Source organism: Oryctolagus cuniculus, chromosome 19, assembly GCF_964237555.1.
Source record: "Oryctolagus cuniculus chromosome 19, mOryCun1.1, whole genome shotgun sequence".
NCBI lineage: Eukaryota > Metazoa > Chordata > Mammalia > Lagomorpha > Leporidae > Oryctolagus > Oryctolagus cuniculus.
Window position 1 is genome coordinate 33368584 of NC_091450.1, and position 16317 is coordinate 33384900.

At 60.4% G+C, this 16317-nt stretch overlaps 3 protein-coding genes across 3 annotated transcripts; 1 reads left to right on the forward strand and 2 right to left on the reverse strand.

The window, feature by feature from the left end:
• Nucleotides 1-184: 184 nt before the first annotated feature.
• LOC138846937 (uncharacterized) lies at nucleotides 185-11574 on the reverse strand. The gene is made up of 2 exons (XM_070064140.1): nucleotides 9846-11574; nucleotides 185-7251 (listed from the first exon to the last, which is right to left on the reverse strand). The coding sequence occupies exon 1, from the start codon at nucleotides 11572-11574 to the stop codon at nucleotides 10621-10623; it is 954 nt and encodes a 317-aa protein (XP_069920241.1). The 3' UTR covers nucleotides 185-7251; nucleotides 9846-10620.
• On the forward strand, nucleotides 10853-13691 carry IGFALS (insulin like growth factor binding protein acid labile subunit). The gene is made up of 2 exons (XM_051830293.2): nucleotides 10853-10947; nucleotides 11748-13691. Exons 1-2 carry the CDS (start codon nucleotides 10932-10934, stop codon nucleotides 13550-13552), a joined length of 1821 nt encoding a protein of 606 aa, XP_051686253.2. The 5' UTR covers nucleotides 10853-10931; the 3' UTR covers nucleotides 13553-13691.
• A 258-nt stretch (nucleotides 13692-13949) lies between these two features.
• On the reverse strand, nucleotides 13950-16289 carry NUBP2 (NUBP iron-sulfur cluster assembly factor 2, cytosolic). The gene is made up of 7 exons (XM_051830314.2): nucleotides 16144-16289; nucleotides 15849-15967; nucleotides 15565-15763; nucleotides 15274-15428; nucleotides 15085-15195; nucleotides 14542-14611; nucleotides 13950-14356 (listed from the first exon to the last, which is right to left on the reverse strand). Exons 1-7 carry the CDS (start codon nucleotides 16157-16159, stop codon nucleotides 14211-14213), a joined length of 816 nt encoding a protein of 271 aa, XP_051686274.1. The 5' UTR covers nucleotides 16160-16289; the 3' UTR covers nucleotides 13950-14210.
• Between the last annotated feature and the right edge of the window lie 28 nt (nucleotides 16290-16317).

The window sequence follows — 16317 nt, forward strand, 5'->3', positions numbered from 1 at the left end:
GTCACGTCCTCGCTGCTCCACTCGCCATCCAGCTCCCTGCCTGTGGCCTGGGAAGGCGGCGACACAGGGCCCAGGCTCTCGGGCCCTCGCCCCTGTGCCGGCCTGCGGCACAATGAACTGGGTCTTCCTGAAACAGAGAGTGGGAATGCGGGGACAAGGACGCAAAGAATGGAGCCAAGACAAGTCCTGATCAAGGCTCGTTTATTGAATAAATGCAGTAGTATTTAAACATGACCAGTTGTTTACAAGAAGGAGCACAAAAGATTTACATATCAAAACGGCTCTTAAGGTTACAATAAAAACACTTAGGTGATAAATGAAGGTTACAGGTGTGACTGATTATTTGTATCATCTCTTGTGAAAGGTTTAGGTTCCTCCTGCCTCTTCCCGGAATCTCCCCTAGCCTAATTGTCTGTGCCGGGAAGTCTCCATTCATATGTTTAAGTGTAAACAAAGGGAGTGACTACCTGTGGCTGCCCACATTTCCCCCTTTTTTTATTTTTTGAGGCACTGTTCCTGTCTTAGGTTGCCCGTGTCTCTTCTTGTCCTTACCCGTCATTGGACACCCCAGACATTCTCTGAGGCTCCTGTCTTAGGTTAGTACAAGGAGACCGAGTCTTACCCGTCATTGGAATTCAATGCCATCCTTTTTGGCTCAGGGGTGAAGCTGTGAATGCAACTTTAAAATCTCAGACCAAACACTACCAAATGGCACAGAGAGGCCTTGGAATATACAGGGGAGCCACAGGCAAAAAGGCAGGAGCAGCAATAAAGGACCCAGCAACATCAAAAGCCAGTGGGTCCATTGAGATCCACCAAAAGAAAAGACATTAGTTAGAAACATATGCTGAAGTTCACCTTTTAGCTGCTGTACCAGATATTTTATGTAAGGAACATTATTTGAGATATTAAAGCAGCAACTTCCAGGAATCAAGTCACAGCTTATAAGATCTTTCAGTAGTAAGTAGTTAATGGCAGCTAAATGTAGCCAGAAATTGCTACTTTCAGAGGAGGAATTGACCATAAGAGTTAGTTTAACAGTTTTGACCAATACATCACCAGGCTTCTTTTCTAGAATTGACAAAGGTATACCTGAGTCTGTCAATGTGACCAGTTTTTGATATGCTAAAATCAGTATTCTCCCTTTTCGATTGATCAGTCACATTAAGCCATTGGTTTTCAACTATAACCCTCCCAGTACGGAACAAGGTTTGATTGTTCCTTACCCATTGTACAAATTCTGCTGTTTTAATTCCATTATCATAAGTGCATGAACAATTTTGAACTACTGGTGCGCACCAACAGAGTCCATGGCCTAGGCTTAGTTTGATGTGAGCCGGCAAGCTTCATTCATCTTCAGGGGGATCCCTGATCAGCAATGTTATCATAATGAAGATCAAGGGGTTGCTTCGTGACATTGTCTGTTTGCCGCACAAGTCGCTCAGGTAACCATCATACTCCATTGTCTTTTTGCAAGAGTATAGAAACATGTCCACATCCCCATATTAAAACAGGGTCAGGTCCATACCATTGAGCAGTTAGAGGGTCTTTCCACTTCACGTAGACTTGTTGTCTTTCGGTTTCAGGATGCCAGTGGCGATCAGCTGCAGATTTCCCTTGATTATCCAGTATTAAAAAAATTTAAAATGAAAAGAGTATGTGATAGCCATTTTTGTGGGGAATATGCCATGGTCCAGTATTCCCCCTTTTTTATTTTTTATAAATAATTTTTAATGTGGCATGTGCTCGTTCCACAATACCTTGTCCCTGGGGATTATAAGGAATCCCGGTGATGAGAGATGTGGAAGTTAGTACAGAAGTGCTTAAAAGAGTTGGAAGTATACGCTGGGCCATTATCAGTTTTTATCTGTATAGGGGTTCCTAGAACAGCAAAGGCCTGAAGGCAATGAGAGATGTTTGGCAGCCTCGCCAGATTGCAGGGTGGCAAAAACAAAACCTGAACATGTATCTAAAGAGACATGCATGTATTTTAGTTTACCAAATTCAGGGAAATGGGTGACATCCATCTGCCAAAGCTGATTAGGCATAAAACCTCTAGGATTTACACCATAATGAGGGACCAGGAGAAATGTGACACAGGAAGGGCAGGATTTTACAATTTGCCTTGCCTGTTTCCAGGTGATTCCATATCTTAATCGTAAGGTTTGGGCATTGAGGTGATGCAAATCATGACCACGGGACGCTTTTTAGACTTTGTCAGTCCCTCTTTACAGGATCTGGCTACTGAGCCAGAGACTGGAGCAGCTAGAAAGAAACACGTGTATAGCTGAAGTTTAGCATCATTTCACATCTTGGCACCACTTTTAATCTAAACACCCCAATTGGTTATTATCTCTGCAAGATGAGAGATATATCTTTTGACATCTCCAGGGGCCCTCTGGAGGTATCAAAAGTCCAGAAAATTTAAAACTTTGATTTTCAGAAAGTCTGTTAAAGGTGCCAAGAGAATTTAGAGTATCTGGTCAAAATAGAATTCCTTAACATTTAGTCAGGGCAATTTTAACACTTTTAGATCACATCTGATCATAATGTTATTTAACATAACTTTTTAAGACTTAATGCTTTTTATCAATCATAACTTAACAGACAATAGAGTACACAGATTACTTTGGCAGAATATGGATTCTATGTTTCTTGTTGAATAAACCGGAAATAAAAACCTTGGATGTAGGAATTAGCACACGAAATTATCACATAACTCAGAACTATTTAACAGAGTTAAAAAGAGCTTACACGACCTAACTTTAGAAATGGCAGAGTAACTGATTAGGCAGACACTGTTAAAAAGAGACGTTACAGTTTTTGCAACAACAGATTAAGATTTACAATTGAGACCATTTCCAGATAATTACTAACATTAGTACACATTTTTAAAAATCCCACTGTTATAACAGAAGATCATACTTCAACTTTAGGTTAGTGTAATTTTGGCATTAACATTTAACTTATAGAAAACTCTGTAAACAATGTTTTAAAATCGTAAACTTTTTACAACTTTTCATGACTTGCTCACACCTTCTGAAACTTTATACCTGTAGTTAGTTTTACAGTCTTGAATTGTCATGTGTGGACAACCTATGAGAATACATGCTGACAAACTTAAACAGTCTCTCTTATCAAATTTAAGATGTTAAAAGTACACATAATACATTTTTCATGTTTTACTTAGCACCGATGCCTAGATAACTTAAGACACTGAGTTATTAATGAATACCACACCATTATCTGAATTAAAAGTCAAAATTACATTTCCATGCTTTTAAGTAACAAAAGGATAACACCACTTGAGCAGCAGTCACTAGTGCATATTTACAACTTTGAAAAGATCTTCATCCTTAAGAGAAACAAGTTTAAAGCATATCAAAGACATGTAAAACTGAGTAAGCAAACCATGGGGCGTTTGCATTAGCCCAACTTTTTTAACCAATCTGTATTGGCTTACTTTAGTTAACAACATAAAGGCTTGTAGACACAGAATTTACTCTCATTTTTAAGACTACTCTAGCTGAAAAGCAAAAACACGAATACAACATAGATTTGACATCATTTACTATATTTTAATACACTTTGTATAATTTAAATTGACTCAAACAGCTGTTACTTTTAACAAATTTAGAGTCCCATCCTTTGAGAGTTCCAGGGATCCGACTGGAAGCCCCAAAGTTGAAAGACTCGGTTTAGAATTTAAACTATCAGAGAGTCAAACCATTTTAATCAAAAATTAGTACGTTTAACCAAGGCTGTGGGCTAGATCTGATCAGTTAGGTAATCACTCAAACATTAAAGACAGGCAAATAACGTAAACAGCTTTGTATTGTAGTTTTTCCAATCAAGACTCATACTGGCAATAGAAAAATGTGAAACCTTCAAGACACATAAAAACTCTCATTAGATAGGTTAGCTACAGCAGTACAGAAAAGAGTTGATTATCAGCGTATGAGCCCATTGCTTTAAGTTTTTATTAACTGTAAAGAGAAAAACCCATCAAGTTGGAAAGCTTTAATGGATTAAGGTTCTTGTTCCCTTAGATAAGGCCAGCAGTAGCCAGAGATATTTTCCCTGCCCCCCTCCTAGTGAGGAGGTTATTGAATTGGAAATGGAGACTAAAAAAGTGGCCCTGGGGAGCCCTTTCCCAAGAGATATCTGGCTAAGCCTGCTTGGGTGCGGCAGGCCACATTGGCTGGAATAGAGTGTAGAGAAAGGCTGTGGTCCCTCATTTACAGGGAAGACTGCACACGCCAGGGCCTAGCAGGGCTGGCCATGGGGTTGGGTAGGTGCGCTGTTTCACCAAGAGTGCTGGGAACCTCCATAGCACCTAGTCTAATTAAAACAGCCACCAAGTTGAGATCTTCAACCAGAGCCAGATCCAATCAGGGCTACTGCAACCACTCAATTAAAACAGATAGTTGATAGCATACAAAAGCTTTTCAAGACATACCAGAACTACCATAAGCTGCAAAGATGGAAAAACATTTATCAGGTTGGAAAGTGTTATTGAATCAAGACTTTTCTCTAGGTCAAGATACCTGTGGAATTTTTCCTCTCTTTCTCCTGGCCAGAGGTACAGGGAGCAGTGGGCTCATATGCATCATGAGCAGATTTTCAATCCTTTAACATTTTAAAGGGGACTGGATGGTGACTGGCATTTCCTGGCCATCTTCTGTATGTACTTTCACTGGAAAAGCATCAAAAGATGTTGGCTTCCTCCTGGCCTTGCTCTGCTGCTTTTCTCAGGGTTTGAGTGACACTCTTTTTAAGATATTTGGCAAACATTCCCCTTCTTGACAAAGGGATAATTTTTTATCATTGTTTTTTATAAATAATTTAAAGGGAGGGGCGGAGGGAGTAACCTTTTCCATAGAACTAGAGGATCGGCAGGATCGATTATCCTCGCCATCACAGCTTCTGGCTTCCTCAGTTTTCTCATGTCCTCCCGATGCATCTCATCTACAAGGCCTTCTTCAATAAACCAAGGACATGAAATTTCTATGGTTTCTATAAATTGCTCTATTACTTTCTTTTTTAACCCTATTCCTTGCGTCTGCAATAATGCCTTCACTGCCTTTACTACTGGGGGATTTTTCCCGATGCTTGTCCCATAATGCCTGCTCAAAATAAATCTCCACAATTTTGGTGTCGGGTACTCACCACAAATTGTATACCTCTATAGTCGCGACTCCGTGAATCCAGGTTCCTCACTGCTTCTCTAATTCTCAGGTCCCACGTTCGGGCGCCATTTGTGCCGGCCTGCGGCACAATGAACTGGGTCTTCCTGAAACAGAGAGTGGGAATGCGGGGACAAGGACGCAAAGAATGGAGCCAAGACAAGTCCTGATCAAGGCTCGTTTATTGAATAAATGCAGTAGTATTTAAACATGACCAGTTGTTTACAAGGAGGAGCACAAAAGATTTACATATCAAAACGGCTCTTAAGGTTACAATAAAAACACTTAGGTGATAAATGAAGGTTACAGGTGTGACTGATTATTTGTATCATCTCTTGTGAAAGGTTTAGGTTCCTCCTGCCTCTTCCCGGAATCTCCCCTAGCCTAATTGTCTGTGCCGGGAAGTCTCCATTCATATGTTTAAGTGTAAACAAAGGGAGTGACTACCTGTGGCTGCCCACACGCCCCCACGGGGTGAGACCCAGAGGAAGCTCCTGGCTTCCGCCTGGCCCAGCCCCAGTCGTCGAAAACATTCGGGGGTGAACGAGCAGACGAGCAGACGGAAGACCGGCCTCGGCCTCCTCCCTCCCCCAGCTCTGCCTTTCAAGTAATACTGAACAGGACCCCAAGGTCATCTCAGGAGGCGGCGCAGGGCCCGGCCCACCAGTGACCCTCATCTCAGAGGGTGGGCGTCTCACCGGGCTGCGGCCCCTTCCCTCACACCAACCTCCGACTCCCTACCCCAAACACCCCCATGATCTGAGGCACTCGAGGGCACCCCTGTACAAGCTGACTTCCGGACCTCCCTGCATTCCCGGGCCTGGTGCGGCAGGGACAAGGCAAGGGGTCCACGCCCCCTCAGGCTCCGCCTCCGTGACCAGGGACACGGCAAGGGGTCCACGCCCCCTCAGGCTCCGCCTCCGTGACCAGGGACACGGCAAGGGGTCCACGCCCCCTCAGGCTCCGCCTCCGTGACCAGGGACAAGGCAAGGGGTCCACGCCCCCTCAGGCTCCGCCTCCGTGACCAGGGACACGGCAAGGGGTCCACGCCCCCTCAGGCTCCGCCTCCGTGACCAGGGACACGGCAAGGGGTCCACGCCCCCTCAGGCTCCGCCTCCGTGACCAGGGACACGGCAAGGGGTCCACGCCCCCTCAGGCTCCGCCTCCGTGACCAGGGACAAGGCAAGGGGTCCACGCCCCCTCAGGCTCCGCCTCCGTGACCAGGGACACGGCAAGGGGTCCACGCCCCCTCAGGCTCCGCCTCCGTGACCAGGGACACGGCAAGGGGCCCACGCCCCCTCAGGCTCCGCCCAGGGGGAGAAAGGGCAGTGGGTTGGGGGAGAAAGCCCTCAGGCGCTCCCGAGGGTCCCAGCCAGGCACACGAGCCCACGCATCCGGGACACCGCCGACACCCCAGTGAAGAGAAGGCCGATCCACGCACAGCAAACGGGCACAGCGTGTGGGATCGGCGCTCAGAGCTGCGGCACGTACCTCACCACGGGGAGGGGGCCGCGGTAACGTGTCCCCCCTCCCCAGGGCAACACAAGCCCCGTGCTGGGGCACAGCAGGTGAAGGGGCCGCCCGCAGCACCAGCATCCCACAGGCTCCGGTCCAGCTCCTGCTGCTGCCTTGGGAACAGCAGATGGCCCGAGCTCGCGGCCCTGCCACCCACAGACCCAGATGAAGCTCCTGGCTCTTGTGGCGGCCTGGGGAGGGAGCCAGCGGATGGAAGATGTCCCTGCCTTTCAAATCAATACATAAGTCTTTTAAAAGTTTATAACGTGGCTGGCGCCGGCACACCGGGCTCTAGTCCTGGTTGGGGCGCCGATTCTGTCCCGGGTGCCCCTCTTCCAGGCCAGCTCTCTGCTGTGGCCCGGGAGTGCAGTGGAGGATGGCCCAAGTGCTTGGGCCCTGCACCCCATGGGAGACCAGGAGAAGCACCTGGCTCCTGGCTTCGGATCAGCGCGGTGCGCCGGTCGCAGCGCAATGGCGGCAGCGGCCATTGGAAGGTGAACCAACGGCAAAGGAAGACCTTTCTCTCTGTTTCTCTCACTATCCACTCTGCCTGTCAAAATTAAATAAATAAATAAAAGTTTATGATAACACGAAGGACCTAAAGGGGCCAAGGCAGTTAGAGGCCAAAGTCCCAGCACTGAGAGCAGAGCAGGGCGCCAGCGCCAGGACCGCTCCGTGGGGGCGGGGACAGGGGCGGGGGCGGGGGCAGGTTGGAGGGAAGTGAGCTCAGATGGAAGACGTGGGAGAGGCCTGGGTCTCAGCAGCAGAACACGAGCTGAGAGGCGCTGGCCAGCTGACCCCAGGGAGGGAGCCCAGGACTGGGGGAGCCGTGAGCCCCCCAACCCCAGGGAGGGAGCCCAGGACTCGGGGAGACGAGCCCCCCAACCCCAGGGAGGGAGCCCAGGACTCGGGGAGACGTGCCCCCCGCCCCACCCCGAGGAGGGAGCCCAGGACTGGGGGAGATGTGCCCCCCCACCCCAGGGAGGGAGCCCAGGACTGGGGGAGACGTGCCCCCCGCCCCACCCCAGGGAGGGAGCCCAGGACTGGGGGAGATGTGCCCCCCCACCCCAGGGAGGGAGCCCAGGACTGGGGGAGACGTGCCCCCCGCCCCACTCCAGGGAGGGAGCCCAGGACTGGGGGAGACGTGCCCCCCGCCCCAGGGAGGGAGCCCAGGACTCGGGCCCCTGCCCCCAGTCTCCCCAGTGTGAACACAGCCAGCACAGACCCACAGGAAGCTGTCAGAGCAAAGCAAACCATCACAACGTGTGTGTGTGTGTGTGTGTGTGTGTGTGTGTGTGTGTCAAGCGCCAGCAGACACCGAGAGCCTGGGCTCCCTGGGCTCCCTGGGCTCGGGGTGAGGCTCGTGCTGGGCCCCATCCCACTGCTTGGAGTTCCCAGCTGCCATCCTGAGCCCTGGCTGTGGCATTCGGGGCGTGAACAGCGGGAGGCCGGCCCTCTGGGGCTGCTCTGTGAGGCCATCCAGCCGCTCTGCGCACAGTTCTGGAAAAGGCCCGGTACCGAGGCTGGCGCGTGGCACCCTGGACCGCAGAGCCCGCGTGGGCAATGCTGCCGGTGACGGAGGCGGCACGTATCTGAGCTCCGGCTCCAGGCCCGGCGGCTCCACTTCCTGTCACGCTCCTCGCTACTGCGCCCAGGAAAGCAGCAGAATTTGGCCCAAATCCTTGGGCCCCTGCACCCTTGTGGGAGATGTGGAAGAAGCTCCTGGCTCCTGGCTTGGCCCAGCCCCAGCCATTGCGGCCAACTGGGAAGTGAACCAGCAGATGGTAGACCTCTCTCTGCCTCCCTGCTCACTCGCTCTTAAAAACAAGACCCGTGATGTGCAGAGACGTAATTACAAAATGTAACAAGACAAAACCAAACCACGTTCACACACGGAGCCGTAGACAACAGCATGGCGGCGGTGACCTCAGGACAGCAGCCCACGCCAGACCCGCCCCGGCCTGCGAGGACCCAGCAGGGCTGCTTTACAGAAAGAACGACAGTGCGGGGGCGGCACAGGGTGCCGGGGCAAGTCCTGGCCACTCCACTTCCAATCCAGCTTCCTGCCAGTGCGCCTGGGAGGCAGCGGGGCGGCCCCAGTCCTTGGGCTCCTGCCCCCTGGCTCCAGCCTGGCGCAGCATCTGGGGAGGGAACCCACAGAGGGAAGCCCCCGCCTCTCCCCGTCTCTCCGCTCCAGCAAGTACATTCCAGAATGCAGCTCACTAGCTAACGCTGTCACCCCAGCGCCCTTCCTTCAGGAGACAATCTCAGGGTGCACCCACAACGCACCCAGGGCAGAAAAAGCCCATGAACCGCAAGGATGACCGCGCACGCAAGCCTAGTGGCGGACCTGGGCGGGCGGGCACGTCTGCAACCCGCTGCTCCAGTGCTGGGGCCCTGCACCCGCGAGGCCTAGGCCCGGCCAGCGCAGCCCCGAGGAGCGAACCAGTGGGCGGCCTGTCCCTCCCTCCCTCCGACTCCCAGATAGAGAGATCTCTCTAGGAACTCCGCGGCGCCGTAAATACGACTCTGAGGCACCAAGCAAAACGTGAAGCCCCAGGAAAGGACCCGGAACACGCGTGCGAGATCCCAGCAGCCGTCCCAGACGAGCGCACGCGGCACGGCACGGCCGGGCTGCCCTCGGCAGGCGCGGGGGCCGGGCCCCAGCTGCTGCCCAGGCTTCCCAGCAGTCTCTCGAGTGGCCCCGAGTGTGTGCAGCGCCCTGGGGACCCATCCAGGCAAGTCGTCGCCCGCACGGTCCGCGGAGCCGCAGACGGGGAGGGGGCGCCCGTGCCCACAGGACCCGGAGGTAGCGTGAGGAAGCGAGGAGAGAAACTGCCGACCATGGCGTTTCCTGTCCTTACGGCTGGCGCTTGAGGAACCCGGTTCAATGTGACACTCGGGACACCGGAGAACACACCGAGTGCTCCGGCCTGAACCACGACCAGGCCACACGCAACCCACACGCAAGCCGGGTCCTGGGATGGGACGGTTCCCATAACCTCCCGGAACCGCACCACCCTTGCCCCAGCCCTCGCAGCCCAAGGGGGCCACGCCTCTTAGATGCCAGAGACGCTTGTCTGGCGAGGCCCCTGGCTGAAGCCCCCCCAACAGGGCCCCGCCCAGAAGGAGCCGACAGCCCACCTGGGGGTCCTGAGGGCAGGTCCTGGCCGCAGCCCAGTCTCCGCCCCGCGCCGGAGGCCCTGGTCTGCTGAGGCTGCACTTTGCTGTGTACACGGCCCTGCCGCCGGGGCGTGGACTTTCCCCCGTGGATCCATAATTCTGAGAAGAGCCGAAAACGACCTAGAAAACCACCGCAGTTAGCAGGGCCGAGGCCACACTGCCTGTCCCAACCTCCCGGCGGGGGACCCCGAGGGCCATGCCCCCGAGCTGTGGGTGGGATGGGTGCCCCAGGGCCTGGCCCCTCACTGTCAGCGCTGCATCCAGCTCCGACAGGCCCCAGGGCCTGGCAGGACCGGGGTGGAGTGGGAGCCCCCGGGGCAGCCTTCTCCCCCTGCCTGGCCTGTGGCCACCTCTGGCCAGGCACCAGGACCCGCTCCAGCCTCACGCGTGGGACAGGCGACCACAGTAGGGCCCTTGCCGGAGCCAGGCTGCCCTCACTCTTGGCCAGGGCGCGGCACAGGGACAGCAAACACAAGTGGCCAGCGGCCCTGCCAGGCTTTCCTAGAAGAGGCTTTGGGGGAGGGGTAGTGGCTGAGGTCAGGGGGAGGCCAAGGCTGCGTCTGGAAGCCAGAGCGGCAGAGCCCTCCTGGCTGTTAGGAAAGCACGGGGGTGGGGGTGGGGGTGCAGGGCGGGGTGGGTGCCCCCCCAGCTGTCTGCCAAGGGCAGGGGCATCAGGCCCCTGGGCTGCGGCGAGTGGGTGGGAACCAGAACACACTCGGTCCCCAGGCTCCGTGGGTCACATGAGGGGGCATCCCTGCTCCCACCTGCCTGCCCCAGCCCTGCCAGGGACACGGCGACAACCCACTGCCCCCAGAGCCACACCACAGGCCAGCCTGGACTCTACAGAAAGCTCCGGGGTGGGGTTAGCTCCCCCGAACCACCTGCACCTGGGGGAGCAGGTGCTGCTGCCCGGCACGAGGGGGTTAACGGCCGGGGACGGGGGAGGGCTGGACGGGGGCCGGCCGGGCAGTGGGGAGAGCCAGAGGGCAGGCGCCCGCCCGCAGACGCCCTTGCTCGCGCCTGCCTTCAGCCTGCTCTGCACGCGGGATGGCCCCGAGGACAGGTGAGGCAGCAGGGAAGCCCTGCGGGCAGCCGGCCCGTGGCTCCCAGCCCAGGGAGCGCCGTGCAGGCTGCAGGGAGTGGGGGACACAGACCCAGCCAACCCCCGGGGATCTCCACCCTCTCTTGCTCCCGACCCCAGGACCAGGCGAAGACAGAGCCGGTCCCTGGCTGTGATGGGTACAGAGCCGGGGGCCGGATGCACCTGACCTACACACGGCAGGCCATGCCAGTCCCCCCCCCCCGCTGCAGCTCCCGGGACCCGGCCCGGTCGGGAGAGCGCACCCCACTCTCCACCTTCCCCGGGGCGGTGCTGCAGGGCCCCTGCACCCACCCTGTCGCAGCAGAGGGGCAGTGGGTAGGACCGACGCCAGCACAGGCCGACCCGTGCCCAAGCCCCTGGGCCTGGGGATACCTGCTGAGGAGGCTGCCCGGCAGGTGAGGAGGGTCTGGGGAACCGGCAGGCCTGGGTGCAGGCGGCAACGTGGGGGGCGGCAGGTGGGTGCCCCCCATACGCCCGAGAATCCCGAGGGCAGGCGACCACGGCCGGCGGCCGAGCTGACTCCCCTGCCTCAGCCTGGCCTGGGCGAGCGTCTCGGGTTGGGGCGCTGGCGGCCTGGGCCAGGGCCATGAAGTTGGGGAGCCCTCCGTGTTCTCTGGAGACAGGGCCCGCCACCTGCTGGTCCCATGAGGGGAAAGTGCAGCCGGCCGTCCTCCAGCCTGGCTCAGGCGCACTCCGCTGGAGGCCTGGGGTGGCGCCTCCCCAGAGACCCCTTTGTGCCTCCCAAACTCCTGTCCCCGTAGGCAGCCTGGCCCTGGCGGTGCTGCTCATCTCCTGGGCGGCTCTGGACCCCTGCGGCCTGGAGGGAGCAGAGCCCGGGCCGCCGCCGGGGGACGCCGAGGCCCCGCCGTGCCCGGCCGTGTGCACCTGCAGCCACGGGGAGGACACGGGCGAGCTCACCGTCTTCTGCAGCTCCAGGAACCTCACGCAGCTGCCCCAGGGCATCCCCGACGGCACCCGGGCCCTGTGGCTGGACGGGAACAACCTGTCCTCCGTGCCCTCGGCCGCCTTCCGCAACCTCTCCAGCCTCGACTTCCTCAACCTGCAGGGCAGCCGGCTGGGCAGCCTGGAGCCGCAGGCGCTGCTCGGGCTGCGCACCCTGCGCCACCTGCAGCTGGGCCGGAACCGGCTGCGCAGCCTGGGCGCCCACACGCTCACGCACACGCCCGGGCTGGCCTCGCTGGGCCTCGCCCACAACCTCCTGGGCCGGCTGGAGGACGGCCTCTTCCGGGGCCTGGCCCGCCTCTGGGACCTCGACCTCGGCTGGAACGGCCTGGCGGTGCTGCCCGACGGCGCCTTCCAGGGCCTGGGGAACCTCCGCGAGCTGGTGCTGGCCGGCAACAGGCTGGCCTACCTGCAGCCGGCGCTCTTCTGCGGCCTGGCCGAGCTGCGGGAGCTGGACCTGAGCAGGAACGCGCTGCGCAGTGTCAAGGCCAACGTCTTCACGCAGCTGCCGCGGCTGCAGAAACTCTACCTGGACCGCAACGCCATCGGCGCCGTGGCCCCGGGCGCCTTCCTGGGCATGAAGGCGCTGCGCTGGCTCGACCTGTCCCACAACCGCCTGGCCGGCCTCCTGGAGGACACCTTCCCGGGCCTGCTGGGCCTGCGCGTGCTGCGCCTGGCGCACAACGCCATCGCCGGCCTGCGGCCCGGCACCTTCAAGGACCTGCACTTCCTGGAGGAGCTGCGGCTGGGCCACAACCGCGTCCGGCAGCTGGCGGAGAAGACGTTCGAGGGCCTGGGGCAGCTGGAGGTGCTGGCGCTCAACCACAACCGCATCCAGGAGCTGGCGCCGGGGGCCTTCCTTGGCCTCGCCAACGTGGCCGTCGTGGACCTGTCCGGCAACGGGCTGCGGGGCCTCCCGGAGCAGGCCTTCCGGGGCCTGGGCAGGCTGCACAGCCTGCACCTGGAGGGCAGCTGCCTGGGCCGCGTGCAGCCGCGCGCCTTCGCCGGCCTCTCGGGGCTGCGCCGGCTCTTCCTCAAGGACAGCGGCATCACGGCCATGGACGAGCAGAGCCTGTGGGGGCTGCCCGAGCTGCGGGAGCTGGACCTCACGGCCAACCAGCTCACGCACCTGCCCGGCGGGCTCTTCCAGGGCCTGGCCAGGCTCGAGTACCTGCTGCTCGCCCGCAACCGGCTGTCGGCGCTGTCGGCCGAGGCGCTGGGCCCCCTGGGCCGGGCCTTCTGGCTGGACGTGTCGCACAACCGCCTCGAGGCGCTGGCCGAGGGCCTCCTGGCGCCGCTGGCGCAGCTGCGCTACCTGGACCTCAGGAACAACTCCCTGCGCACCTTCGCGCCGCAGCCGCCGGGCCTGGAGCGCCTGTGGCTGGAGGGCAACCCCTGGGACTGCCGCTGCCCCCTGCGGGCGCTGTGGGCCCTGGCCCTGCGCAGCCCGGCCGTGCTGCCGCGCTTCGTGCAGGCCGCGTGCGAGGGAGACGACTGCCAGGCCCCCGTCTACGCCTACAACAACATCACCTGCGCCAGCCCCGCCAGCGTCGCGGGCCTCGACCTGCGGGACCTCCCGGAGGCCCACTTCGCTCACTGCTGACCAGGCCAGGGCTCGGGAGGGCCCCTCACCCGCCCCGGCTCTCTGGGGCTCTGCCGGCGCGGGCTTGGACGGAGGGCCTGGGCCCGGGGCCCCCCGGGCTCAGCCAGCAGGTGTTACCAATTAAAGCAAACCAGCAACACATGTGCCGCACCGGCTGCCTCTGCACCCCTGCCAGGTCCTCCTGGAACCCCAGCCGGTCAGCGCTCTGGGCGCCCACTGCAGGCCGGCCAGGGAAAGCCAGTGGGTCACATGGGCACCACGCGGTGCCGCCCCCGGCCCTGCCCCAAGTGAGCGAACGGCCCGAGTGCTGTGTCCCCGGGCAGTTCACCAGGGTCTCCCCAGACAAGATGCAGGGCCCGCTGCGGGGGACTGGCAGAGGCAAGGCGAGACGCCAGACTTGAAACCGTGCAGCGGGAGGCGTTTAATGGGGCGGGGTCCTCCGAGGTCACGAGGTGCCCTCCCTTACCAGAGCGGGAGAGCAGGTGGGCCCTCAGCGGGGCTAGGGGCCGGGGCACCAGGCCCCACGCTGGTCTGTCACAGGCCGACAGGGACGGCCGCTGGCTCCGAGACTGCCCCCGGCAGGGCGGCCCGCAGGTCCCGGGCCCGCTGCTCCGCACAGCCCTCTCCGAGGCGCCGGGGGTGGCCGTGGCTGCCCGTGTCAGGAGTGCTGAGCGGCAGCCCCGTCCAGAACCTTCCGGGCTATGGCGGTCAGCGCGGGGAACGCAGGGCTCTTGGAGAACTCCTGGATGAAGTCTCGGCCCTCCTCCAGGCTCCTGGTGAGCTCGGGGTCCAGAGGCACAGAGCCTGCGGACACAGCAAGGTGGCGGCGAGGGGCCCAGCGGGCGCGGCCGGGCCCTGCCCGGGGCTCGCCTGGTGGGAGATGCCAGGACACCCGGGCTCCTGCTGCTCCCGCCCCCAGGCACTGGGGGTGCAGCTCAGACCACCAGCAGAGGCTGTGGACCCCAGCCCACCTGGCTCCCGGCACCCACCTAGGAAGGGGACCCCCGCGTGTCTGGCGAGCTCCTCGCCTCCACCCCTGGAGAAGATGTTGGTGCACTCCTAGGAGACAGGGTGGTGAGGCGGGCGCCGGCCGACACCCCGCCCCCGCGGGGCCTCCCCCAGGGCTCCACGGGGCCTCCTCCAGGGCCCCCGGGGCTCCCCCAGGGCTCCACGGGGCCTCCTCCAGGGCCCCACGGGGCCTCCCCCAGGGCTCCCCAGGGCCCCCGGGCTCCCCCAGGGCTCCACAGGGCCTCCTTCAGGGCTCCCCAGGGCCTCCTCCAGGGCTCCCCGGGGCCTCCCCAGGGCTCCCGGGGCCTCCTCCAGGGCTCCGCGGGGCCTCCTCCAGGGCTCCCCGGGGCCTCCTCCAGGGCTCCACGGGGCCTCCTCCAGGGCTCCACGGGGCCTCCCCAGGGCTCCTGGGGCCTCCTCCAGGGCTCCCCGGGGCCTCCTCCAGGGCTCCACGGGGCCTCCCCAGGGCTCCTGGGGCCTCCTCCAGGGCTCCGCGGGGCCTCCCCAGGGCCCCCGGGGCTCACCGAGCAGTGCGGGCACGTGAAGCCGCTCATGTTCTCCACGACCCCCAGCACCTGCAACCCCGCCTTCCTGCAGAAGGTCAGCTCCCGCCGCACGTCCCCCACGGACACCGCCTGGTCAGGGAGACAGGACGGCCAATCACAGGCGGCCAGAGCGCCACCCACCCGGGCAGAGGGTGCGGCCAGGGCTACCTGCGGGGTGGTGACCAGGAGGGCCTGCAGGGGCCTGCGGGGGCGCAGGGCTTCCACGGCGGCCATGTGCTCGTCCGAGGTCCCTGGGGGCGTGTCCACGACCAGGTAATCCAACTGTCCCCAGGCCACGTCCGACACGAACTGCTTGATCAGGGCTGCGAGGAGAGCCGCCGTGCTGGGGCGTCCGCCCGGGGCCCGCCGCAGCCTCCCAGCCCCCAGCTGACACCGAGGACGCCGGCCGCTGGCGCGGGTCCTCCCTCCCGCACTGCGAGCCCCGAACCCGGCCGCTACCGCTCTTCTTGGGGCCTCTCCACACCACAGCCTCGTTCGGCTTCTCCAGCAGGAAGCCCACGGACATGAGGGCGATGCTCTGCTCCCGGTCCACGAACACGGGCGCCCAGCCGCTGTCACACTGGTGCACCGCCCTGCCCTGCGCCCGCAGCATGCGCGGGATGCTGGGGCCGCACAGGTCCACGTCCAGGATCCCCACCTGCGGGGCGAGGCCCGGCCGGGTCAGGCCGAGCCCCCGACGGGCCCGCCGCGGGGCGGCCGGGGGCGGCGGCCGGGGGCCTCACCTTCTTGCCTTCGTGGCGCAGGGCCAAGGCCAGCTCCGCCGAGAGGGTGCTTTTCCCGACGCCGCCCTTCCCCGAGAGGACGAGAAGGACGTGCCGGACGCCGGCCAGGTTCCCGAGCTCTGGGCAGAAACGGAGAGGGCGGCTCAGGGCCAAGCGCAGAGCGGCGGCCCGCGGCGGCGAGCCCGGACCGGCCTCGGGGCCGCGCGGGGGCCTCGCGGAGGGCGAGGGTCGCGCGCTCTGCCCCTCGCAGGCGGCGCGGCGGGGTCCCGAGCTCGCCCCGGGCCCGCGCGCTCACCGGCCTCCGCCTCCATCGCGCCGCCGGCAGCCCCTAGCGGCTCTCGGCTCGCTTTCTCTCACCCGCCGCGCGTCGCAGCCAGAGTGACGAGCCTGCCAGCCAATGAGCGGCGCGAGCCCGCCCCCTGGCGCCTGGTGGCGGGCCTCCTCCCGCTCCCCTCCACCAATCATATCA